Here is a 27,079-nt window from a genome sequence, read left to right on the forward strand (position 1 = left end):
AGGAGACCTTGCAGCTCTTAAGATAAAAGCTTAACCAGTTCTGAATAAACAATCTCACTTATGACTAAAAGGTAGAAAAAAAACAAGAAATCTTGAACAATAAAATAGTGATTACAGGACGGGGCTAAAAGCAGTCAAACTGAGGAGGTGGAGAAACAGTTCACAGCCTTTGTTTGAGTTCGTAGAGGCAGCACTTTAGACGCTTTTCCATGATTAAAAACAGAAATCCTTCTACTTGTGAAACAAGATGGGTTTAGCCAAACCTGCCAGGATCTTTGGAACGTGAACTGAGATGATTTCTCCGATCATCTCTGGAAAGTTAACCTTCGTATGGAGCGACTGAGCCTGGACAAAAAGGTCAAACGTGAACTGGTGGAGCTTCTTTACCGTCTGAAATGGAAGAAAAGACCAAAAAAAGTTTCAGTCTCTTGTTTTAAAGGAATTTACCTGGTTGGTCGGATTTGTGTTTTAAATCTCACCATCTGCAGAGAGTCCAGGAGTCGTGTGAGCTGGTAGAACCTCTGAGGACAGTTTGTTGTCATCTGGTAGTTGATGAGACGATCCAGTTCATTAATGTAGGTGAGGCGCAGCTCGTCAAAGTACTTCTGGCTTTTTAACCCCTCGACCGGAACTGGAAAAATACAAAACAACCAGAAAATCACCTTTTTCCCCCTCAGTCCACCAGAGTAAAACATGTTCATGGCTGCAGCAGAAGCAAGATCTTTGCATAAAGGACAATTTACAAGCGGATTAGGGCCACTGAAAAAATTAAGAGAAAATAAGTTGGAAATCTTTTTTGTTTCAGGGTTAGGGTTAGACGTTCATTATCATTTTTAAAAAAACAAACAATTTTGTTTAAATTATTTGGTATAAAAAAACTAACAGATTTTTTTTCTAAGGGATGTTGATGTTTTCAAGAAATCATGTAAAAAGCCTGAGTAGAGCTAAATATATTAGATACTTTTTGTGACATTCTGTTATGGAATGTAATTATTCAATGTAAAAACTGAAATTTGAAGAAGCCCTCATCTGTAATGTATTTGTATAAAACACACAAACTAGTTTTTATTTTTCTTAAATTATTTTAGCCATAGTTATTAAGATTCATTATGGAAGGTTCAAGTCCCACAGGTTGCTGATCCCAGGTTGCAGACCTCTGGCTGCAGACCCCTGGTTGCAGACCTCTAGTTACAGACCCCTGGTTGCAGACCTCTAGTTACAGACCCAAGGTTGCAGACACCTGGTTGCAGACCTCAGGTGGCAGACCCCAGGTTGCATACCTCTGGTTGCAGACCCAAGGTTGCAGACCCCTGGTTGCATACCCCAAGTTGCAGACCTCTAGTTACAGACCCTTGGTTGCAGACCCCTGGTTGCATACCCCAAGTTGCAGACCTCTAGTTACAGACCCTTGGTTGCAGACCCAAGGTTGCAGACCCCTGTTGGCATACCCCAAGTTGCAGACCTCTAGTTACAGACCCTTGGTTGCAGACCCCTGGTTGCAGACCTCTGGTTGCAGAGCTCAGGTTGCAGACCTCTGGTTGCAGAGCTCAGGTTGCAGACCTCTAGTTACAGACCCAAGGTTGCAGACCTCAGGTGGCAGACCTCTAGTTAAAGACCCCTGGTTGCAGACCTCTAGTTGCAGACCTCAGGTGGGAGACCTCTGGTTGCAGAGCTCAGGTTGCAGCCCTCTAGTTACAGACCCAAGGTTGCAGACCTCAGGTGGCAGACCTCTGGTTGCAGAGCTCAGGTTGCAGACCTCTAGTTACAGACCCAAGGTTGCAGACCTCTAGTTACAGACCCAAGGTTGCAGACCTCAGGTGGCAGACCTCTAGTTAAAGACCCCTGGTTGCAGACCTCTAGTTGCAGACCTCAGGTGGGAGACCTCTGGTTGCAGAGCTCAGGTTGCAGACCTCTAGTTACAGACCCAAGGTTGCAGACCTCAGGTGGCAGACCTCTGGTTGCAGAGCTCAGGTTGCAGACCTCTAGTTACAGACCCAAGGTTGCAGACCTCTAGTTACAGACCCAAGGTTGCAGACCTCAGGTGGCAGACCTCTGGTTGCAGAGCTCAGGTTGCAGACCTCTAGTTACAGACCCAAGGTTGCAGACCTCTAGTTGCAGACCTCAGGTGGCAGACCTCTGGTTGCAGACCTCAGGTGGCAGACCTCTAGTTAAAGACCCAAGGTTGCAGACCCCTGGTTGCAGACCTCTAGTTGCAGACCTCAGATGGGAGACCTCAGGTTGCATACCTCTGGTTGCAGACCTCTAGTTACAGACCCTTGGTTGTAGAACTCTGGTTGCAGACCTCCTATTACAGACCTCTAGTTACAGACCTCAGGTTGCAGAACTCTGGTTGCAGACCCAATGTTGCAGACCACTAGTTACAGACACCTGGTTGCAGAATTCTAGTTGCAGACCCGGGGTTGTAGAACTCTGGTTGAAGACCCAAAGTCACAGACCCCTGGTGGAATACCTCAGGCAGAAGACCCCTGGTCTAAGAGGTTCTGAATTTAAAAGATACTCACTGATACTGAAGAGCAGGAGGGCCTTCATGCAGAGGAACTCTTCCTGAGTTATCTGCAGTAACACAAACTCCTGTGACAGGTGTCTCATCCGCATGCAGTGCTCATACATGGTGGAAACGTGCATCCGATGTCTGCAGATGTAAAAGGAAAGGTCAGAATGAGAGACGTGAGCTAAAGGGAAGGTTCTGTTACCGACAGAGAAAGGTCAGAGGTTAAATCTCTGAATTACATCAGAACAATAGCAACTGCTGCTAGATAATCTTCGACATCAGTGGACAAAGTGAATGAAAAATGCTATCAGTGTTTATCAGCGTCCGCCACCTCTGCCAACGTGAACTCATTTGCCAGTTACCCACATTCCTGAGTTGTGCAGATAAAAGTGAAATGAGGCAATTTGGTCAGAATTTTCACTCAGAAAGGTGAATTTTCTCCTACTCTGGAATGTGCCGTTTCCAATCTGAGGTTAAATAAATCTGTAACTCAGATGAGTGTGTAATCTGATTGTGCTACTGAGCACGTCGGATCGGGAAATGAGTTGGAATATATCAGGAGCAGTAAGCACGATGGTGTAAAAGTTCTGTCCACTTTTTAGGTCCGTTTCTCTTCATTTAAAAGAATAAAATAACATATTGTGTTTTCAAGTATTGCTGTGGCTTTCTTCTGTTTTTGGTAAACTTTTTGAAGTGCGTGTTTAGTTCAGGTGAAACTTTCTGTGGGTAAAAAGTCAGGCGTGTTTACAGTTTTAGTTTCCATGGTGACGGCAAACATGTTTTACATGATTTCAGACTGAAAATCCACCTGAACGATGTCTCTGTAAACACATTATTTATAGAGGAATCAGGACTCCTGCTTGGTTTAAAAACAACGGCATGATTTTTAACTTTTCCTGCTTTACAGCTTATTTATGACATTTGAAATACAAATCAGTTGGATTTGAAGGAAGTAAGACTAATTTTTGTTTGGCATCTGAAATCTATGTCCCTGCAAATGAGTTAGTTACAAAAAACGAAGGAACAATTCTGTAATTCCTCAAATAAATATGCATTTTTAATATTTAATTTTCAGCACCAGACCTCTCGGAAAGGCTGGGGGCGAGGTTGACTCAAACAAATGAAAGGTCAGCATTAATTACAGGCCAAACGGAGAGTTTGGGGAGAAAATAAAACGCATTGTGATGAAAAATGCAATTTGTAACAACTTTTGTTTTATCTGCTTTATGAAATAATTGTAGTTTTTGTTTGCTTGATTTTATTTTAACACAGCTGAAAGCATCTAAAACCTGCCACTGACATTTTACCTTGTTAATGCCACTAGACTTGTTTGGCCCATTTCATCTAGATATTTTAATGCCTTGTTACAGTCATGGTAAAAAATTGAGCACACTTGCCTTGAAATTAGTCTAAAAGTTGGTAGTCATAAATAATAGAGACAGGAACTTATGGGGTATGTACCGAGTATTTATGAGGATGACATTACAGGAAGGATTTTGGTGTTATTGGGTCTTTAAATTCTGAAAACTCGGATGTGCACTAGTAAGGAATCACATCTAAGGGCACAAATCCTCCGCCTCCTCCTCTCTGGATAATTTTTCCTGCTGAAATCCTGTAAAAGCACCTGTTTTTTCTCCTTGTCGAGGACTGAATCCAGCAGCTCTGCAGCTATTTGATATTTAGTCAGAGCTGAACTCCGACACCTTTAAACGACGGCCGGATGACAGATGGGCATTCCCACTGATGCTAACACCACGTTGCTCCAGTCAGAGGACTGCTTCCTGTTTCTAGAGACCCCACCCACTTTAAGTGACATCACCTGCTGGCAGGGTCTTAAAAAGACCAAAATATCTCTGACAACACACACCATGAACATATTTTATCTTATTTATCAAAGCCCAGACCAAAAACTAATGTTCAAATTAAAAGTTTGTTTTTGTTTAAACTTAAATCCTGTTTTCTCCATATTTGCTGATATTAGGCTCCTTTAAGTGCTGCCGAGATGTTTCTGGCATGGACGCTTGTGCATGAAGAGGGGAGATAAATCTTAACAGATAAAACCTGATGACCCTGATGGAGGCCACAAACCAAAACACTCTCCTCCATAAAATTGTTTAGACCAATTTAAGAAGTTTCCTCTTAATAACACAAGTGCTGCAGGAACTTTTACCTCCACAGCTCCTCTAACAGTTTCAGTAAGTGTCCCCCTGCTCTCACAGCTGGGTATAATCAGGGTTTTACTACACTGCATGCTCTTGTGGTGAAAAATTGTCATGTGCTTGTTTGAGACTTCTTACATTGTCACATAAATAAAACATAACGACAATCCCGCAGTGACAGATTTAAAAATAATCTTCCTCCAGGTGAGTGATACAGCTGGTATTTGCAGGAGCTGGATGATAATTCAGTTGCCACCATTAGTATTCCTTGCTCACCTCTGTTGTCGGTAATATTCTGAACTGAATTAGCTAAAACGTGTCTGACTGCTGAAAAATGTTCCTGACGTTAATTTCAAAAGGAATCAGGAGGAAAATGGCGGTTAAAGCCTGAATTCCTGCATCAATTCACTGACTAAACACAATGGGCAGCCATTAATGGCTGTCCCTGATTCAGCTTATACATATAGGACTTTACTCACTCATTAAAGACAAGGTCCGGGGCAAAGTAAAGCATCCTGCCGTTGACGTTCTTATAGGACCTCCATATCAACGCAAACACCATCACTCCCATCCAAGACTGCTGGATGATGGTCATCTGGTCGTCCACGTGCAGGTTTCTAAACCCTGGAGACAAATTTTAGGAAACAGTAAGATAGGGATTAGTACTGCTGATTAAATGTTCACAAAAGTTCCCTCTCACACACACACACACACACACACACACACACACACACACACACACACACACACACACACACACACACACACACACACTCAATAAATTATGTATTTTCATGAAAACCCATGAAATAGAAAAAAAAAACGTACTTCAGAGCTTTGAAAATTGGTTTCTGTAATTCTACTCTACAAACATCAACACCTGTTGTAGATGTCTCTCTGAACAACTTCAGGTTGGAGAAATGTAGATAAGATTCCAGCTTGACATGCTAACAGCTAGTCCAACTCAGGCAAAGTATATAAACCTTTAACAATATATATGTAAAAGTTCGCAACAGATCCTAGACGTCTGTAACTTCGGGGCGATGATGGCTCTGTATTTGGTGGGTTGAAGGTTCGATCCCCAGGGTCGGCTAGCCGTGTCAGTCGTCGTGTCCTTGGGGAAGACACTTCAGCCTCCACGGTGGCTTCAAGCAATAGGGATCACAACACTGCGTTAATCTCTTATTGTTTATTTTTTAATCTCGTTTAACATTTTTTATGATCGTTTTCTGCTTTAATTCAACTTTTTCTTAATGTTTTATGATAGTTTTTACTTTTTACCTTTCTTTTAATTTTCAACGACACTACATTTGTTCTTATTGTGTGTTTTCTGGTTGTGTTCAGCACCTTGGACTTCTGATAAATTCATGGAAGGTGCTTTATAAAAAAGTAACTAAACTAAACTGAACGGTATGGCAGACTACCCCTTTGACTGATTTCCGTCATGATGAATATGTCTCGCTGTCCGTTGCTCTGATTGGTCCTAGCTCTGTCCAACTGGTGCAGAGACAGTTGCACCCCCATGTCTATGTGTCATGGCCAGATTATATATTCCAGTTTACCAGGCAATAAAGGTGTATGAAAGAAATCCACTTTGCATTAGTTGTTATGAAAATGTTTTTAATCTATATCAGACTGTTGCCACAGATATAACTAAAAGGATGATGGTTTATCGCTTATGAAGATACAGTCAGGAGTATTCCTTGTTTTTCCAAACCAAGGTTGTTCAAAGGGTTATAAGCAGGTAAGGTATGTATATTATTTTTTTATATAATTTTACACATTTAATAAATGTAAAGTATGGCCTAGATCATCTGGAGTGTTTTTCCTTTTGCTTAAAATAAACAGAGATGCAGAAGTAAGACAGAGAACTCCAGCTAGGCCAACTAATAGATCAGAGATGCTGTCTCCTACTAACAGACCTCCCCTAAGTGTTGTGAAAAATTGTAGGAGCATGCATGTCAACCATGTGAGAGGACAAGTCATCTGGCAGAATTTATTCTTGTCACATTATTCTAAAGTGATTATTAATTTTGTTACTATGAAATAGCCTCAGATCATGTTGCTGAGAAACTCTCAGGTGACTCAACATGGCGAGCTTGTGTTATGTCGTGAATTCAACAGGACAGGGGATGAATAATGTGTTGGCAATATGGTAGCAATAAATAACGTGTTAGGGTTTGATCAACAGCCTAATAAAAAAGGCTGGTTCTGTTCTGGGGACAACTGTGGAACCGCTGGAGGAGATAATGCAAAGAAGGATTCGCCAGAGAATCAAGAAAGTTATGGACAACCCTGAGCATTCTCTTCACAAGACTGTCCGACAACGGAAGAGTGTCTTCAGTCAGAGGCTTCTTCAGTTTTGCTGCAACACTGACCGCTACTGGAGATCCTTCCTGCCAGCAGCCATTGTAATATACAATAACTCTTTGATGACTTGATTATTATTATTATTATTATTATTATTATTATTATTATTATTATTATTATTCTGAGCTACTACAGCAATCAATTTCCCTCTGGGATTAATAAAGTATTTTTGAATTGAATTGAATTGAATTGTTAGCAGGAGCCAGTTGTACCACCATACTGAACAAAACCTCTAAAGCTCAATAAATTAGCCCTCTGCTGGGTAACATGCCCTTAATGAGAGAAATGTGGCTATGTGGTGGAGAAATTGCTGTAAATCTGTAAAATTATGGTCGACGCCCAGAGGGAGGCATAATAGGAAGTTTGACTTGCACCAGAAATGAAACACATCATTAGACAAAGTAGGATTACTGGGTCATCTTGAGCTGATTATTGCTGCCAATGTTTGGGATCATGTAAGAGCAGAAGTCAGGACATGTGTGGTCTTTTTAGTGACAAATGTTACTTATTAGAGCTCAGTCAGATAGAATAAATTTTCATGTTATGCTTGTTAACCAATTATGAGAACAAGTTGGGTTATTTGCAGTGTCAAACTCGAACAATAAAAAAATATTAAGGCAACACTAAAGATTTAAAACGCTAATGCTTTCAAACTGGTTTCACTGGTTCTTGAGCAACTTCATATTGGATAGCTGCTGACCAGAACTGCACTGAAAAGTTTTGTGGTTCGGGTGGGAACACTAATGGGAGGCCTCTACCAGCTTTACGGCAATAGATCTGCCAGTATAAAGCTTACTAGCAATGAGCTTTTTCAGTTCACCGAACATCAGTAAAAGGCACAAGAAGAAGACAAATTTTACTTTTTGTCGGCAGAGTTTGGAAGTGAAAGTAAGAAAGAAATGTCTTTGGTGGTGAAGGAAAGAGCTAAAACCAGAGCGAACGTTGGCGTGGCCTACACTCGTTTCAGGGAGCTAAAGGAGGCTACGAAACCACGGACTGATGGTGACCTGGCTTTGTTGCTACTTGTAAGTAATAATAGTTTTGTCCAACGGTGGGGATCTTTTTACTTCATGGTTTGTTTAGTATCAGTTGGCTCGTGTTAGCGTTAGATCGTTGTTAGCACTAGCCACATCAGGTTGTGGCAGGGTTGTTAACAACAGTTGTAATTCCGCTTTCAACCAGTAGGGGGAGAAGTAGAAAATGTATTTAGTGTTGCTTTAAAAGGAGAGATTTAGAGCTTTTAATAAAGGTGCTAAAACAGCATAACAGAAGCACTATTAATGCTATTTTTATCACAATTTCTAATGAACTTCTGAAAAATAGCTGTAGAAAATCCATTTACCTGGCAGTCCCTTTGCCCATTTGACCACTTTGACCAGTTGCCTCTCCCCCAGCTCATTGAGACTGGTGAGCAAGCTGGCAGCCGAGTCCGGCTGGCCACAGTCGTGACCTGCATTCACCACCTCAGGCTCAATGGACTCCAGGATGTTGAGGAAAACCAGCTGGGAGTTAAAGTTGGGACCTGATTTAGGAGAAATGTTGTGGGGGACTTCTGCTGGTTCCTGAGCAGAAAGATCCTCTTCTGTGTTTTTCTGCTGCCCGATCTTCTTTAGTTTACGCGCTGCAGTCGGAGACAAAAAGAAGACGTGTTGTTTAATCAGACTCTTTCGCTAAACATCTGGATAATCTAATTTAGACAATAATCAGAATGATAATTTCTGTTTGGTTTAATATCTGAAATGTTAAACAGCCTAAAAACTCCCATGTTCCAAATCTTCCACTGAAAATGTCCCACGTTTTCATTTGCGTTCAATTTTCTTTACTGAAATATCAATTTTCCTCAGAAAACCAACTCACTAATAGCTTTACAGATATTGAATCGTTTTCAGTCCCTCTGACCAGATGAGGCTCATCAGATGGACGGACTACCATCATCGTTTGAGTCATTATTAACCAATCCGGAGATTTCTAAAGGATTTAAACCAGGAATAATTGAAAAATCACATTTTCTTCGTATTTCTTTGATTTTTGGTAAAACATGCGTTTCTATGGCTCTAACACAACATTGGTCTCTGGTTTCCATCTTAGCGGTACTGACGTGATTTCTTTACACAAATATTCTGAATATTCTGCAGCAGCTGGTCCACATGGAGACCTGCTCTCTCCAACTAAACTGCTCTTTTTATTTGATAAAGCGGGCTGTCATGTGCTCAGAAATAAAGAGAAATTCAAATAGACTAATTATTATACTCCAGAGCCAAACATGTCTGATTTTACGTCAATAAAGTTGAAGACTTACACTCTTTCTAAAAGTTAATACTATTAAAATTGAAGGCTTTTTTCAGAATGAGCCGAGAAAAACAGCGAAGAACAAATGGTTACTATGTGCTGAGGGCTTTAAAGAACAGGCACTTGATTGTTTGCTATTTTAAGTGCAACTAGCAGATCTAAGAAACATCATAAAGAATTTTTTTTAAATTCCAACCATAACCGGATGATCTAATTCTCTAACAATGGATCAGTTGTTGGCTTGAAGAAGAAAAACTAAGAAAACAGATGATCTAAATAAGAGACGACAAAATACCTCTTTAATAAAAAGCAACAAAAGTAAAAAAAATAAAAATAAACTTTTAATTGCCGTGCGATTGCCTCCAGCGGTGTATGTGAAGAACTTCTCATTAAAACTGCAGCCTGGCTCCTCGGCTCGGTTTGATAAATATTGAACTGCTAGTTTTAGACACGACTTAAGTCTCTCTCAAGAGTTGCGGCGTTGAAAGAAAATTGCAGATTATATAAGATTTCCATCTTCATCCCTGATCCAATAACAAACATTTCAAGTACAAAATGGTAATTAAAACTTTTCTGGGGGATTCTGGGTTGTGACACGGGAGCAGTTCTGATCTTTGCAGAGCATAGTGTAAACAGGTTGGGTTGAGCTAACCTTCAGAAGCTCCACGTGAAAAAGATTCAGCAGGAACCTTTTGCACAATCCAAAGTAAAAATTCAGAAGCAGATGCCAGGATTAGGAGCTGGACAGAGCTGACCAGGAAAACTGAGCTTTGGTGTCATTTTCATTGTTTTTAGCTGAAATTGGCAGCGAAGGAACAGCAAAGTGATCCATTACGTGCTCGTTTTCCAGCTAAATCAATCTGCACATGTAAAATCACCAATTTTAGGGTAATTTTTATCTCCTGCGGCCTTATTGGTCTCATGGTGATTGTAATCAACAACTTTATCACTTCTGTCTTCTGATTGATTGCATAAAAAACCCACAGGGAAGTGTGGGGTCTTTGTCTCCAGATGTGTTATCTGTGACTTAGCAGATGCCACTTCACGCTCGTTTTACTGTCCAGGCTCAAAGATGTCATTACCTAATTTCTTGTGTTCCTGTAAAGGTAACCTGCCTGACAGTCTGACACAGAGAAGAATAAAAAACCTTTTCAATCACTCTCGAGACTAGGTGGTACCAAAAGCACAACTCAGACAGCTTAAATACAGAAAAAAAAACGCTGATTAAACAGAATTAGTACCAATAAATCATGCTACTTAAATTAGCTTATGAAATTATATCATACTTATAATTATTATAAGATGTAACTGAAGCAAACATAACTATAATGCAATGTTTTTGCACCTGAGTTGTGCTAAAAAACAATCATTTGTTGCATATTTAGTGATCAATTTTTTGAATCCAAATTAAGTTAAAGTGGCCACCACAGCTAATCTTAGCAAAGACTGAGCTAATACGATGTGTTATTCACTTAAAGTCATCCTCAACAGGCACTTTGAACACTTCCTGATCACGCAAAAATGTTTCTAATAACTAGTGACATCAACCTGGTCCAAGATGGCTACCACTGTTAGTTCAAGTCAATCCTGGCTGCATCTGCAGGGGTCTGTAATATAAATGAATTCCTTATGAGGTGATCTATGTTGGAATAAAGCTCTAGTGGTCCTGTTTCAGAAAGTAGACTTAGCTGGAGGAGAGGGAAGCAGAAAATGGCAGGATTTAGAATCTTACTCATTATTATTCATGATATTCGGACATCTCGCCTCTGATTGGCTAACAGCAACACAACTCTTCCACTGCCTCTTTGCGCTGCAACATTGATGTTTTATCTCGACAAATAACTCAAGCCTGAAGGAGTTCTGCAATGTTTTGGAGTTGCTAATGCTAATGTTAGCTTCTAAAAGCTAAGGCACTCTCTGCAAATAAATCCACATTCTGTGGGAAGTACAGGTGCTTGGCCAAAAATTAAAATGAATTTAATGTTTCTTATGCATTTACAAAAGTGTACTATTTTCACTATATTTTCTATGGATTTATTGTAGATAACAGGAGAATCAGACCCCTACAAAGAGGTGAAAGTCAGACCTCGGTGTTGGTATTCCCATGAGCTGCTCTTTCACAACCCAAACCTGATCATTTCTGGCATGGTCACAGTGGAAAATACTCAAGCCACCAGGGATGGAAAACAGAAAAACTCTGCTGATTGAGAGCGTCCAGGAAGTCATCTGACCCCAGTCCTCTGGCTTGTGACATCACTGAACCTGACCAAATCAGCCTCAGGTCTTCACACGGTTACGGACGAATCGCTTCATCTGAGCCTTTTCTTCCCCTCATAGGCTCGCCACCCTGGCGCAAAGGAAATCTGGAATCATCTGACCACATGACAGCTTTCAAATCTGCAAGAGCCCAATATTCATGCTCCAAAGCAAACTAGGTTTACGGATAAGTGATAGTCCCAAGGCAAAAAACGGTTAGGTTCAAATAATGCGAGCTCTCGTCAGAAAAGCAACTTTTTTTCTAATCTGAAACTCTAATCTGAGTTTTGCTGTTGATTTTTTTTACTTGATCTCTCCTAATACCTAAGTGATCTCTGCATATGATCAATAATTTTTCATTGCCTTTTGTCATTTTATCAGGTTTTAATAAACAGTAACCAGATTTCATTGTTTTAGCTTTTTTTAGCCTCCTGACATTGGGGTGTGTTTCTGACATTTTGTGCCTGTTTAGTTCTTTTCCTTATCTACTTGCTTAGTTAAATCCAGGTGGTGCCATTTCTTAAAATTTGTCCAGACAGTTTAAGAACCCTACAGCCAGTTTTAGGTAAAAAGTTCTCCCGCTGTGTGAAAATGAAATAAAACATTTGAGTTAACACTGATAGTCTGGATCTCTAATAGATATCTGGCGTATGTGTCTCTCCATGGCATGACGACAAGACTCTTTTTGTTTCTTTGGATGACCCACCACATTGAAAACTGATGCTGAGGAATCCTCGTGAGCTGACTTCTGTGGTTAGGGGCACTTTCCTCAGGTTTAGAGGCATGCAAAGCAACAGTTTTCCATAACTGCTTGCAAACACAACAATTGATCCAGCTTGGCTACTTACTGCCAGTCAAGCACGAGCTGAAAGCAGCTCTGTTTCCTCATAACACAACTCCATTTGTTTTCCACTGACAGGTGATCACACCATGTTAATTAACCATAAAGATGATGTCACTTATCTTTTTTATCAGTCACGCGTGAGACGGAGAGCTGCGCTGCAGAGTAACGTGATCAGAGCAATAACAAGCAGAACGTGGTGTTAAAGCAGAGCGCATTGTGTTGGTATCCACAATTATAATGACCAAAATTACTTTGAAATACTTCATTTTAAAAGCAGATTTGAGGTTTCTTCCTGCATAATTTAGGGTTAAATAACTCATTGCCAGCTGAAACCTATTTGTCACTGCGGTATTTTTCTAGTTGGCGGTCCTTTCAAAGTTTTCTCTGATTTATCTTTTATTTTTAGCTGGAAACCGATTTAAATTAAAGGCCTCAAGATCCTTGAAGGGATGCGTGTCGCCTTTCATGCCTGAATTTTAAAGAGACATGTTCAGAAATTATAGAATTATAGCCATTTTGGTTAAACCTTCAAATAAAAATAATGCTTAATCTCACGCAGTTTAGTAAGATTTAATGCGATCTGTTTGCACTCAGCAGAGTTGCTGCCACACCACTTATTATCGGAATATGTGATGAGTGAGTTATGGGTATTTTTGTGTTTTTAGGGTCATCTTTAACCCTCCCACTGTCTTTATGGGTGACCCCGCGAGGAAAGCTGGCCATTGAGCAGGATTGGTGGTTTATTGCTTGAGGTCCACTTGGCAGAGGTGAGGTGGTGCTCACTCCTCACCCCTGCCACATCAACCCAAGGGATAAACCATCAACCCTGCTCAATGGCCAACTTTCCTCGTGGGGTCTCACCCATTAGGACAGTGGGAGGGCAGGTTGACTCCAAAAGGCAGCCAGTCGTTGACATGTTGGACATATGGTGATTCTTCTCTGAAAGTTATGTTTAAATCTTCCTGGTGATTAATGAGATGTTTGACAAACAAACACAAAACTAACAGAGGCCTAAAACAGTGGTTCCCAATCTTTGTTTCCTTGAGGACCACCTTGCCTGTGTCCAAGAGAAGCCAAGGAACCCCAACCAGTGGTGCCCCTAGATACTTTTCATAGGGGTGGCCAGATGGGGCCAGAGAAAATTTTGGGGGTGGCACACCAGATTGGTCGGTGTGGTAATTCTACGAGAGTTTAGCCTGTGGTGATGCATTGCATGCTCCTTTGTTATTTCATTTAAAAACAATATGCATCCAACACGCTTACCTCAAATTTGAAGAACACAACATTTTCAGAAAAAGACATTTTAAACTGTTATTTAGAACGTTTTAATATTAATTGTAGAATTTTTAGAACATTTTAACTGCTGACTTCACAAAAACATCTACAAAACTATAGAGATTTAAAGTTTTGTTTTGAAAAGGGTTAGCAGGAGAAGCAAAAATGGTAAATGATAAAATGGCCTGTATTTGATATAGCGCCTTCTAGAGTCCTGAAACCCCCCAAGGTGCTTTACAACACAACCAGTCATTCACCCATTCACACACATATTCACACACTGGTGGGGATGAGCTACGATGTAGCCACAGCTGCCCTGGGGCGCACTGACAGAGGCGAGGCTGCCGAGCACTGGCGCCACCGGTCCCTCCGACCACCACCAGCAGGCAAGTGGGGTTAAGTGTCTTGCCCAAGGACACAACGACAGCGACAGACTGAGCGGGGCTCGAACCTGCAACCTTCCGATTACGGGGCGAGCACTTAAATACTTAAAAAAATCAAATTATTTATTTACTCTTTAATTCTATATTTTTATTGGGTTTTACATTTATGTTTGATTAAATAATATGAATTTATAGTTTGTGTGAACATTAATGTGATTCATTAAAGAACACTGATCTCCTCTGGTGTGACCAATGAGGTGGCCAGCAATTTTCTAGGGGTGGCCCTGGACACCCCTGGCCACCCCTTGAGGGCACCACTGCCCCCAACCCCAACTCCTACCCGCAAACATACTTTAAATGTGATTAATTATAAACTTTATACAGGCAAAGATTTGTAACTCTATTACAAGTTTTGATTATGCTACTGGATGTGTTATTGGGATTTTATAAATGTATGTTTACAACTATAATCTTGGTAACCTCATACCCTCAGCATATGGGGGTACCCTTGGGTAATCAGGGACCCTGGGCACAGGACCACAGTTCTAAAAGATGCATACCTGCATTCCTTCTCTGAGGTTTATTTCTAAACATTTTACATAATGGTTCAATGCTATTTATTTATTTATTTATTTGCAGTAGAGTTCTGGCAAATTTAGCATTTTCTAATAAATTCCTTGGCTTTCTAACTTCTCTAAAGTGGAGATGTTTTTGGAAATGCCTTCAGGAAGCTTTAGACTGAGTCTGTTTTGAGAAAATGGGACTTAAAAAAAGAACCGAGTTCAGTTTTGGTAGAAAAAACTGGAAGCGACCCTTTACCAATAATTTAACTGTGGTCAGACAAACACAAACAATCCCAGCAGATTAAAGATTTAAACACAGGGAGGGATTTTGCTCTTGGAGAGACCATTAAGACGCCAGAGTCACCAACAAACTGAGTGAAATTGAAAGGGTCAATTATCTCTTTAGAGCAAAGAGAATCATTTGAATAAGAACACCAGGATGGTTGAAACCTAAAGCTAAAACAAGCAGAAGAAAAGGCACACAGAGAGCCAATGATTGATGGAATAAATCAGACTTAGGCTTTAAAAAACTTGCAAATTAAAGAGGTTAAGGTGTGTAAGGTTCAACCTAAAATATCTTGGCACCGGGATTATTTGAAACGAGGTAGAGATGAAGTCAAAGCACCTATTTTCTACATCAAACGATTCCTTGTAGCTACGAAGCAGAACGTTTTGAGTGTGTAACATTAACTTCAATGTTTTTATGAGAGTAAAACATTTTCAGTAATCTGGCGGTGAGACGTCATCAGGACAGTCGAGCCTGTCCGCTGCGACGCTGAGAGATCAGAGGATAATGGTGCCTTTGTGTAAATCATTAACTTAAAAAGGTTTAACTCTAACGTTCTGGTTGGGAAACAGTGTTGACTTTGGCAAACTGGTATATGTTCAGGTATAGAGAATTCAGAGGGGAGAATTTTTACAGTATAGCAACAGACATAAGAAGCAGGAAAAGTGCACATCTGCTGTGAGTCTCCTGTAATTTTGTTATTTCTCTGCTCACATGACTCTATTTGTGGGAGTAATTAAAATTCCAGAAATAACATTGAATTCTATTTGCACGAAGATTTTCCTCAGAGATAGAGTATAAGCAGACAGACGAGATTCAGAGTTTCCTTTTCATCCTCAGATCTTTAAACTGATAAGACAAAATCAGATTGAACGTAGTTTGTCCTTTTTAATTTTTCCAACACGAATAGCCTGTTTAAGGTCAAAGGTCAAATGTTGTCCTTCAGGAATTTCTGCTAGATATCAGAATTCATGCTTCCATCTATTACAGACCATCATACTGCCACCTCCATGTCTGACTGTTGGCAGGATGTTCTGTTTCTGAGATTAATTAAGCTTTTTCTTATTTAATCGTGACCTCTGACCTTAACTTTACCCAAGTGAGGTCTGCAGTGCTTTAGATGTTCCGGGACCTTTTGCACTTGACTTTCTTCAGCACAGATAATGATGTGTTGCATTTTGAGATCTTTTAGCCTACTACATGTTGTTGAACAGACTCTTTTAAAATTATGTCTTTATTCTACAGGTCTGACCTACAAATCTACTATAGGTTCAAACAATTAAGTCGAGCCAATCACATTGCTCAATGTTCATAGACAAACGTCGGGAGAGCTACAAAGATAGCATCAGCTCAGGAAAAGCGCTCGTTTAAAACGGCCTTGGAAGCAACTTTGGGCTTTTTTTAGACATGAGCAGATAAAGATGTTTAAGTAATTTCTTTCAAAAAAACAATGTTTTTGCTTCCTCTTTTTCTTTGACAGTGTATGGCGGACTGCCCCGTTGACTGATCTGTAGCAATGAATTTGTCACGTTGTTCGTGGCTCTTATTGGTCCCAGCGCTGTCCAGTTGTGTGTGGATACAGTTTGAAAGACAACCATAGATTCGGCCCCACATCCAAGCTCTGCCTACGAGCCATAATATACACACTGCATGACCCAAGAAAAGTCACCATCTGGATTTAACTAAGCAAACAGGTACGAGCCTCCTATTGCGTAATTATTTAACCCCAAATGGTGCAATTAGTTGCTTCTCATTTCTTAAATAACCATGTGGAAAGACACATATGGTGGTCGTGGAAAAGATGTTACTCTGTTTGAGAAGGGTCACATCATTGGCATGCATCAAGCAGAGAAAACATCTGAGGAGATGCAGAAAAGACTAAAACTGGATTAAGAACTGCCCAAAGCATTATTAAAACTGGTCTGATGAGTCCAGATGGACCCTGTTCCAGAGTGATGGTGCATCAGGGTAAGAAGAGAGGCAGATGAAGTGATGCACCCATCGTGCCTACTGTACTAGCCTGTGGGGGAAGTATTATGATCTGGGGTTGCTGCAGTTGGTCAGGTCTAGGTTCAGCAACAGGATGTGCTCCAAGAATTAGGTCAGCTGACTACCTGAATATACTGAATGACCAGGATATTCCATCTTCCCTGATGGCACGGGCATATTCCTGGATGACGATGTCAGGATTCATCAGGCTCTAATAGTGAAAGAGTGGTTCAGGGAGCATGAGACATCATTCTCACACATGGATTGACCACCACAGAGTCCAGACCTTAACCTCATTGAGAATCTTTGGGATGTGCTGGAGAAGGCTTTGTGCAGGGGTCAGACTCTACCATCATCAGTGCAAGATCTTGGTGAAGCATTAATGCAACACTGGATGGAGATTAATCTGGTGACATTGCAGAAGCTTTTTGAAACAACGCCAAAGGGTATGTCGGCTGTAATTAAAGCTAACGGTGGTCCAACAGAATATTAGTGAGTGTGACATTTCTTTTGGCCAGACTATATATTTACATATAGGATGGCTTGCCAAGTTAGCAGTAACCAGGATATCAAATAAAAGCCAGCTTTCCAAATATTATGGATCATCTCAGTTAATGAAGGCAATTTAATTTCCACAGCACTGTAACTGGAGAACGATTTGTAATTTTCTTATATTTAAATCAAATGTCACAACTAGAACTTCTAACTTTCTTTAAAGTACCTAAAGCAAAGAAAACCCTCTCAGTGACACCATCCTACTGCTGCCTCCTCCATGATTCCTCACCATAAATTTCCCTGTGAAATGCCGAGAGTCAATTATACGTCCGTGATGAGAACATAAGTGAAAGGATCTTTTTAGCCACGACTAGAAAAAGAGGTGCCTTTTTACTACAATCACAGCATTAGATCACATTTTCCCTCCACAGGGTTTGTCAGTGACTGGTGGCAAAATTACCAGCATGTCTGCTGCTTTAATTCACATGTCTCGTGTCAGCTTTGTGCCTGCAGCCCAATTTTCACCGTTAACAGAATGAGAAAATGGAAGAGAGTGAAAATTGAACACAGGACCAAAATTAGTCCACTACATGTCAATCTTTACAGCCTAATTTGACGAGCAGGTCTGGGTGACAGTAAGGAGAAGTGAATGGAAGAGGTCTAAATTGCATGGCAGCTCAGTCAGGGGCTTGATTATCAGTAACATCCCCTATTGTGATGATGCTGCAATTGAAGTGAACCAGCTAAGATGTGCAGTGCAAAGAATAAAGTACTTGGTCTTGGAAAGCCATTAATAGTTTCACTTTTAGGACTTCACTTTCTCTGTAGTGGGCTTTGTTCGTTTAGTGTGGAGTGCGCTGCATTTGTTACCGTCCTTACAGCACTTTTTAAAATCAAATTTATATTCAAGCACTGCACACCCCGAGCCGGGCGCAGAATGCTCTGTAGATTCAAGAATATGTTTGTGTGCATGCACAAAGGCATAAAGAGGCCCATGCATTACGGCGAATGTGCATGGATCGCCGCTATAGCTCTTGAATGTTGTAAAATATTGCTCACATGCTTCAGTTTTCTTTGAATGTCCATTTCTATAAATGGAACTAATGCATTTGTGTGTTGTGTGATCATGAATTAAGTGCAAAACTATGATTTCTAGGCATTTTCTGAGTTGATACGTTTAGAATGAACAGAAGAAACACAACTGGGATTAACTTCTGAGGTTCAGGACTTGTTTTAATTAAAAATATGTGAACAAACTGGGAATCTGATGCAAACTGCATGCTCAGCGTAGGGAGAACAGAAGACAGATCATTACGTAGAATATCGGAGTATCATGGATAGTAGGAGCTGCAGATGGTCCAATGACAAGTGAGGGTTGGTTCTTGTGCCATTGGAGATTCAAGCCCTCAGACAATAATTTGATCAAACATCTGCTTTAAAGTGACGGTGTGTATTTTCCCTAGTGATGGGGCAGTACATACCTAAATCACTGCAAGCATGCGGTATGTTTGTGTTTTAATAAGACCTTACCAACGGATGGCCATTAGGGTCAAACATCAGACTCCCTTTCATTAATGGCAACGAGTGAAGAGGTTAATGTGTAAAACGACAACTTTCAAGGATGGCAAAAGCTTTGTAACCGTTTGTTAGAAATCAGTAAATGCATTTTGTCCTCACAAGCTCCTGTAGAAGGAATCATGGCGCCTAACATGGAGTCGCCCTGAGACTTGGACCCACTCATGTATTTTCATGGTTATATGTGACGAAGCCACCCATGTTTTTCAACAACTTGGCATCATTTCATTCATTTTCAACAACATTTCAAAGGATTTTTCTGGAGATTAACGGTAAATTGTCTCTTTAGAGCTTTTATAGCAAATTTGAAAAACTAATTTTCTTAAAACATATTTTCATGCCTCTAAAAATCATTCTAGTATAGTATAGCAGCAAATATATTGTGGAGGTAAAAAAAAAAAAGAAAAAATGTAAGGAAGTGGTTCTCTTGCATTTGTCTAAATACCTTAGCCAGTAACATGTTTTCGACTGAAAGCAACCATTGGACCATCTGGTTGTCGGTTTCACTGAACCCCCACACTTCCCTGGGTTCTGCACGCATTACACACTCTCGTATTTTGCAACAGAACACCACTGGTGTAAAGAAGAAGAAGAAGAAAATGTCTTTTCTATAGCGCCTCTCAAGATAAAAATCACGAGGCGCTTCACAAAAACAAAACATGTGAAAATATAAAAAATGATTTAGAAAATGTTTAAAAATGTATTTAAAATTAGCAAAAAATAGACAATTGTGATTAAAAAATGTAAGGAAAGAGAGAGAGTGAGTAGATAGGGAAATCAGTGAATCCTGAGGAAGGTGGAATAGGTGGGGAGGGCAGTTTAAAGAGAGAGTGGTGAAGAAGGTCACACAAAAGCCAGCTTGAACAAGTGAGTCTTCTGCTGCTTTTTAAAGGAGACCACTGAGTCCACTGATCTCAGGCTCAGAGGAGAGAGTTCCAGAGTCTGGGGGCCACAGCATTAAATGATCTGTCACCTTTGGTCTTTAGCCTGGTGCGTTGCACAACCAATGGGCTTTGATCACTGGACCTCAGGGACCTGCTGGGGGTGTAGGGACTAAGAAGATCCCCAATGTAAGATGGTGCTTGTCCATGTAAGGCCCTATAGACCAGAACCAGGATCTTGAAATGAACCCTGAAGTTGACTGGCAGCCAATAAAGCTGGAGGAGAAGTGTGAGACGTTCTCCGCTCAATAATATCAGAGAAGGAGAAACAGCCAGCTGCTACCACTTCAACTTTAGGACAAACTACCAGAGTGCCAAAAATAAAAACATCATTTGAAGTCACGGACAACAAAAGACGTTGGGTGTGTGTGTGTGTGTGTGTGTGTGTGGGAAGCCAAGAATATGTGTGTGTGACTGGCTTGTGTGGGTGTGTCTATATGAGTGAGCATGATCAAAGAGGCATAGAGCAATACATTTACATTCAGTTGATTGAGTCAATGATCAAGAATTAATAAACATACATTTTTCCATAACAGACCTAAAACATGGCAACTGGTGTTTAGTACTGTCTCGTTTTCTCTTGAAATGGGGTTTCTGGTTCCAGCAGAAGAGTCTCAGAGAAGATACCCAAGGGGAGGGGTGAGTGTTCCGTGACCGTGTTTGCGTTAAAAACCTAGCTTGTTCTGTAGATTCGCTAAAGCAGCTTTAAGCCTCATTTCAGACAAAAGTTTTTTGACCAGATCCTCTCCTTAAGGACTGATTATTGTAATGCTTCAAAGATGATCTTATCAGATATTCCTGCCATGTGTGGTGTGTTAAGAGCACTCTGGTCTGCTCTGAAGCATGTCAGGATGGCTCCAATCTCACATGCGGGTTCAACATGTTGAATTTGAGGACAAATCAACATGCAGCCTGTTGATTGTGACAAGAAGAGAGGGAAGCATGCTGTGTGCTCCTCCTCTACTTATTCATTCTGAAGTTGAGCTTGATCATGAGAAGTTTTGGAAGATTCCCCATCTGACGTGGGAATGTCCTGGGAATGTCTAGGAATGTCCGTTTGCGTAGTGTGTAATTTTTGTCATGTTGCTGCACACCAGTGTAGGACCAAAACTGGTATGTCTGTGATTTTTTGTTTTATCACCACATGACCGGTCTCTCGTGCTTTGAAAATCATCTGACATTAAAATCCTGCCATGTGAACCGGGCCTTAGGCATCTTAGAAAATCTTTCTTCTAGCTGAAACTTTGCTCACAACCTGTTGACTGCTCTAACAAAAGCAATACTCATGTTTTGTGATTACAGATGTTTCAGTTTCATTTTTGGAAACAAAACCAACGTTGGGTTTGTTTGAACCACAGATGAGGAAAAAACATCCTAAGAGAAAGCATGCTTAAACTTTTGGAGAGGTGATTCCTTTTTCCTGGAAGTTATTTAATCAGAAAAATGTCAAACTGCATTCTGCACAACGTCCACCAGCAGAAGTGGCTCGTCCAGATCTGAGTCACCAAGGCAAGAAAACCCAAAAGCTCTTAACCCGCTGAAATCTACTTTTCAACCAGAACAATAATTACGCTCGTGCCCAGGAAGACACACAAAAAGAGCCATTTAATGGAAAGGTGACGTAAAACAGAGATTACGAGCCTCTTTCCCGCCATAACGAGGTATCAGTCTCCTAGTTTTATAAAAATAATTACTTTAATCAGGGAAAGCACCAAAAGTGACTTGATCTGATTTTGTTTCAGTAAAAAAAAAAATGTTTAAACAAATTAAGAAATTAAAGGTTTTTATTATGTAGGCTCATTCAGTGCATTTTAAATAATAAAATCCTGATTGTCATTAAGATTCTGGCTGTGAATCATCCAAAATGATAAAATATCCTCATAAAAATGAAGTTAGAAATTGTGTCTTAAGTCTGGTTTGGCTCTGAATGCTTTTTTTTGGACTGATAACATGATGCATTATGGGTAAAATGTTCACGCAATCATATTGTACAACATAAAAGAATGCCTGAATCAAATATGTTAGCACTTCACCTCCGAGTGTCATTCCTGCTTCAAAGCACTTCTTCAGACGACACGAGGGGCAGTTCTTTCTCCTCAACTTATCAATGGTGCAGTCGTTTTTACTTGCACACAAGTACTTCTGTTTTCCTGCATGAAACACAGAAACCACCCATCACAAAAAAAGAAAAACTTCATCATTTTCCATTAGCAAATAGAATAAAGCTGGTTTAATTAGTGAGGAAAGAGTCTAAAGCAGGCCAGGAGATGACGGCGTGAGCCACCAAGCTCAGAATCCAGGTTGCGTTTTACCTTCTGCAGCTCTTTTGAAGAAAACTTTGCAGCTGCCACATGTGAGTGCACCGTAATGGCAGCCAGATGCCTCGTCTGAACAGATCAGGCACGTTCTCTGAGGGGGGAAGAAGAACTCCATGGGAAACATGTGCTCCCGACTAGCTTCGAACCTGCAACCAGACACGACAAACAACAAATGTGATTAAAAAAATAAATAACAAGTCTCCACATCTTTCCAGCAATTTATTTAGTCTCATTTTAAACATCACTACTATAGTTTTCCTTATTCAGGTTGAGTTTATCTTCTGAAGATGTCTGCCCACAGCTGACAGCTTAAGCCCAACCTTGAACCACACAAAAATAAAAAAGATCCTTCAAAAGCCCAGACAAGCTGCTAGTCATCCTGCAGTCTGTGTGTGGCGGTATTCAAGGAGAGCACGGCTTAATGATTTATGAAAGTGTGCTAAAGACTACAGCGCTGGGTGTCCGGTGTGTGTGTGTGTGTGTGTGTGTGTGTGTGTGTGTGTGTGTGTGTGTGTGTGTGTGTGTGTGTGTGTGCTTTCTGTACTGAGAAGAGTTGTAAACAGAAACGTTCAGACATAATAACGTTGCTTCAGTGACGAAATAAAGAAAAATATCAAAGCTGTAAAAGTGACACCGACTTGAGCAGAAATGTGTTTCATTTAGAGCACAGAGACCATTTTCCATGGATTAGACTGATCCTCATGTGTCAAGAGAGACATATGTTCCTGTTCATCCCCATCATGCTCGTGCATATTCAAAACCCAAGGGTGCTTTTTCATGAATAAAAATGACTGCTGCAGCCGCTGACTAAGCCTAAAGACTCTGTCATGGACTAATTATGGAGAACGATGCAACTTTCGCAGCATTTGTTTTGGAAAACAGGAAGTCACCATCTCCATGAATCATAATCCATGAAACAGCACTTCCTCACCAAGATCAACGACTGTCTTTATGTTAGTTCTTACGTTTATTTACTCAAATGAATCTCAGCCTTATTCTTGCAAATTCATTAATGGTTTTACAAGACTTGTTTATCTCAGCGGTGTTTACATCAGCTCCAGCAGATGTCTGCTCTTGCTGGTTCCTTTCGTAGAACCCAATAAAGCTGGTGGAGTCTGGTGTTTAGGTGGGGAGTATCCAGGTCCGCTGGAGGTTTGGGATTTTAATGGCATGAGGGAATGTTTCAGGTGCAGCTTGGGGAGGAAAGCTGCACAGATGGAAGATGTCTGGCTGCAGAAAGATTCATCTTTACTTCAACAAGTGGTTCAGAGTCCTGCTTGGAGGATGGCTCCTCGGATTCCTGGATAAACCAGTTTGTAATCCTGGTTTGGTTGTTTGTCCTCTTAAAGGGTAATTTTAGATCACACTCCTATTTAAAACACACACACACATACACACACACACACACACACACACACACACATTGAAATAGGCCTTTTATGATGCACCAAGATTATTCTGACTTTTGCATTAACTGAATTAGATGTCTACTTTTATTTCCTCGAGTAAAATAATAATAATAATAAAACTTTGCAGCATTTATTGTTCTTTCTTAACTAAATCACAGTGATGTTCCTTCTTTCATGCACACAGTATTAAATACTTAACAAAATCATCTGTTTTCACTAAATTTGGAGGTCGTTTTTAATCTTTTTTAATACATTACTGAGCTCGTGTGAGATATTTCAGCACAAATGCAGACAGATCTAATGTCCATTAGTATTTTACCCATCTTTCACTCCAACGTTCTTCTCACCACCCCATTTAGGACATTCTTCTCTCCACACACACACACACACACACACACACACACACACACACACACACACACACACACACACACACACACACACACACACACACACACACACACACACACACACACACTCATACAACTTCATTTATTTGGCCCAAATTCGAGGGAAAATCTACAGCTCTGCCGAAAAACCACAAGCTTCTAGGAGGAAAAGACGGAAACACAGACCGTGCGGCGCACAAGATTTTTCTATAAATGAGTTGGACTTCCATTTTAACCAAAACCCTGCTGCAGCAGCCTCAACGAGGAGAGCAGGTGCTTTGCTTGTAGCACGAGAGGCGTTTTAGTAATTTGGCAACAATAAAAGGTTCGGCTGAGGTCAGGTTATACAAATGAGCAGCAGATTGTTGCTGCAAATGAAAGGACAAGTCTGGGTGCTCTTTTGGAGTTTGTGCAGATAAAAGCAGCAGAACTCAAGATGAAAGGTAACCGAGGTGGATCTGGTTGTGGATGGAGTAAACAGATTTCTGGATCAGACCACAGCAGAGTCTTGTTGACCTGATGGTCTCAACAGCACACAGAAAAATGGACTGCTGGTGGGGTTCCTGTCGCCCCCTACAGGCAAAACATCACCAAAGACCGCATTAAGAAAAACATTTCACCACACACAGATATGATGAACCTCTTTGAACCGGTGTCCAAGTGTGTGTGTGTGTGTGTGTGTGTGTGTGTGTGTGTGTGTGTGTGTGTGTGTGTGTGTGTGTGTGTGTGTGTGTGTGTGTGTGTGTGTGTGTGTGCTCTCAATTATTAACTGCAGTGAACTCACAGACAGACTGTAAGCTGAGAGACATCAATCAATTTGTTACCACATCCTCAGCGACCCCCAACACCACAAAACCCAATTTATTAAATAACACACACACACGATGAAATGACCTGTACAATACCTCTCAGTAATGCACCTTTAAAACATTTATTGTGTGTTTTGAATTTCATTTGTTTTCTAAAATTCACTAAATTAAAATCAGTTTACAACAAATTTTCACAGAACTTTATCATTTTTTATGTTCCATATTATAAATATTTCACTCTAATCTTGACATTTTTTCAACATCAACGTTTATATTTCTATTTTCACTCATCTGTACCTAAATAGCCAAACGTAATACGGACACATCCCTGTTTTCATTTATATATAAACAATTAACATCTGACTGTATTATGTTGCCTTTGACTTCGTTAGAAAACTGCTTATTAATGATGTTTTAATTTGTGAACCAGCTGTATTTTAGGCCAATGCGAGCACATGCTGGGGCACATCAGGGGGATTTTAACATGAGGAAGCCTTTATGATTTATTTTTCCAGACTGAGGCAGAAACAGCTGAATGTTTGATCACTTAAACACTTAATAGATTGCAGGAGGACACATGGCTGTTTTCCTGTGCAGAATCATCTGCTGCACGCTGAGTGGGTCTCTGAGTTGGTTTTAATAAATTCACTTTGACATAATTATTACCTCTGTAATAAAAGGCAGCCACATGCATTTCTCTTTCCTAAACAGGTGCTAACTCACTCTGCATTTTCAGACTCAATGCATTCATTATAAGTTTTAAAATCATCTTGTGCTGGAAAAACGTGGATTTACTTAACAGCAAGATGGAGTTTTATGGTGCTTTAAGTTTGGCTTTTTCTCCTTAATTCTGACCAGATCAGCGCCAGTCTGCATGGCTGACTTTGATGTTCTTGGAATGGGCTTGAAAAGGAGGACTTTTTTATTCTGATGTATTAAATAACTGTAAACTCAGAAACGTTCAGAATTTTCAACCTTGCTGAATGCCTGTGTGTAATAATAATAATAATAATAATAATAATAATAATAATAATAATAATAATAACCGGGTTGGACTTGCCTGGTGTCGTTGTAGACCACATCCAGCCACTCACCGACCTCGCTCTTCATGTCGCAGGAGTTGGGATGGGGCGTCCTCAGCATCCCGCCGGGATACCACTGCTCAGGACGCACGACGCTCCCCTCGTACGGGTTACATATGAACGCCGTGCTGGCTGCAGACTCGTTCACGCGCTGCCTCGAGCCCCAGAGCTGCGTGTTGTACTTCTTGTTGAAGGTGTAATTACTAGCCCACAGCGCTCCCGGAGCCTCGCTGCCCTCGCACTTGACTCTGACGCTGAAGCACTCCGGAGGATATCTAGCAGGCTCGTCCTCCCCAGCATCCCCGAACTCCCGCGCTGCTTCGGCTGGGAGGTTGTAGACCCGGCACGGCCTCTCCGGAGCCGCGCGGCTGAACGGCACCATGCTGTTTGACGGCGCAGCATGGGCATAATGGCAGGAGGCAGCGCGCGCTGCGTCCAGGTGATCCATGCCTCCGCCCGCCTCGCACTGGGCGAAGTTCTGCGCAGACGTCCGGGTGGAGGGGAGGTGATGGAAAGAAGCGGCGCTGTCGGAACTTTTGAACATCTCCCCCGCCGGTTTCTGCTCGGGACACCTGTACTCGGTGACGCTCTGCGCCCCGGGACAGCTCAAAGGCACCGAGTCCACCCCGAAAAAATACTCTCCGCTCATTTGGTCGCGTGCGGCGCACGGGGGGAGCGCGGGGTCCACGTCGGACTCCATGGCCAGACCCAGAGACACGGACACGGCTTTGCAGAGCTCCCTGGCGGTCTCCGAGATTGTTGCGCAGGCAGAGAAGGAGCGACTGTCGCCCTCTCGGCGGTCTGCGTTTAACAACTCATCCTGAGGAGCAGCAGCTGTCTGACAGCAGCGGGGCTCCAGCATGTCACAGGCAGGCGGATTGCTGCGTCCGGATCCGTAGCTCATCTCATGATCGGGGTCTTTGAGCCCTCCTCGACCACTTCCTGTGCAGTTTTTGCTAAAACAGACCCGACTTTCCTCAGTTTTGTGCGCCATACCAAGAGCGCTCGCCCAGCGTCGGCTGTCTCTATCCTCCTTAACCCCGGGGGGAACCAGATAACTGGCCGCCAGCTTGGCTCTTTTCCCAGAACCAGTTTGTTGGACTTTGCACGAGAAAAGTCCGCACAGGTCCCAGTA

The 27,079-nt window shown here is 41.3% G+C and overlaps 1 protein-coding gene across 1 annotated transcript; it reads right to left on the reverse strand.

Moving 5' to 3' along the window:
- Positions 1-27,079, reverse strand: ar (androgen receptor). The gene is made up of 8 exons (XM_015961047.3): positions 25,923-27,079; positions 22,250-22,401; positions 21,971-22,087; positions 8,384-8,662; positions 5,151-5,295; positions 2,523-2,653; positions 480-631; positions 1-390 (listed from the first exon to the last, which is right to left on the reverse strand). Exons 1-8 carry the CDS (start codon positions 26,936-26,938, stop codon positions 232-234), a joined length of 2,151 nt encoding a protein of 716 aa, XP_015816533.1. The 5' UTR covers positions 26,939-27,079; the 3' UTR covers positions 1-231.

The sequence above is a fragment of the Nothobranchius furzeri genome, chromosome 10 (assembly GCF_043380555.1).
Source record: "Nothobranchius furzeri strain GRZ-AD chromosome 10, NfurGRZ-RIMD1, whole genome shotgun sequence".
Taxonomy (NCBI): Eukaryota; Metazoa; Chordata; class Actinopteri; order Cyprinodontiformes; family Nothobranchiidae; genus Nothobranchius; species Nothobranchius furzeri.

What these genes read in the sequence shown, in the direction of transcription:
- ar (XM_015961047.3), bottom strand. Translation starts at nt 26,938, where the DNA reads ATGGCGCACAAAACTGAGGAAAGTCGGGTCTGTTTTAGCAAAAACTGC. An exon ending in CCGGACCTTGTCTTTAATGA is followed by an intron (nt 2,654 to 5,150) that starts GTGAGTAAAGTC and finishes TTACATCTGCAG; the next exon opens with ACATCGGATGCACGTTTCCA. An exon ending in TCCTGGACTCTCTGCAGATG is followed by an intron (nt 391 to 479) that starts GTGAGATTTAAA and finishes CTTCCATTTCAG; the next exon opens with ACGGTAAAGAAGCTCCACCA.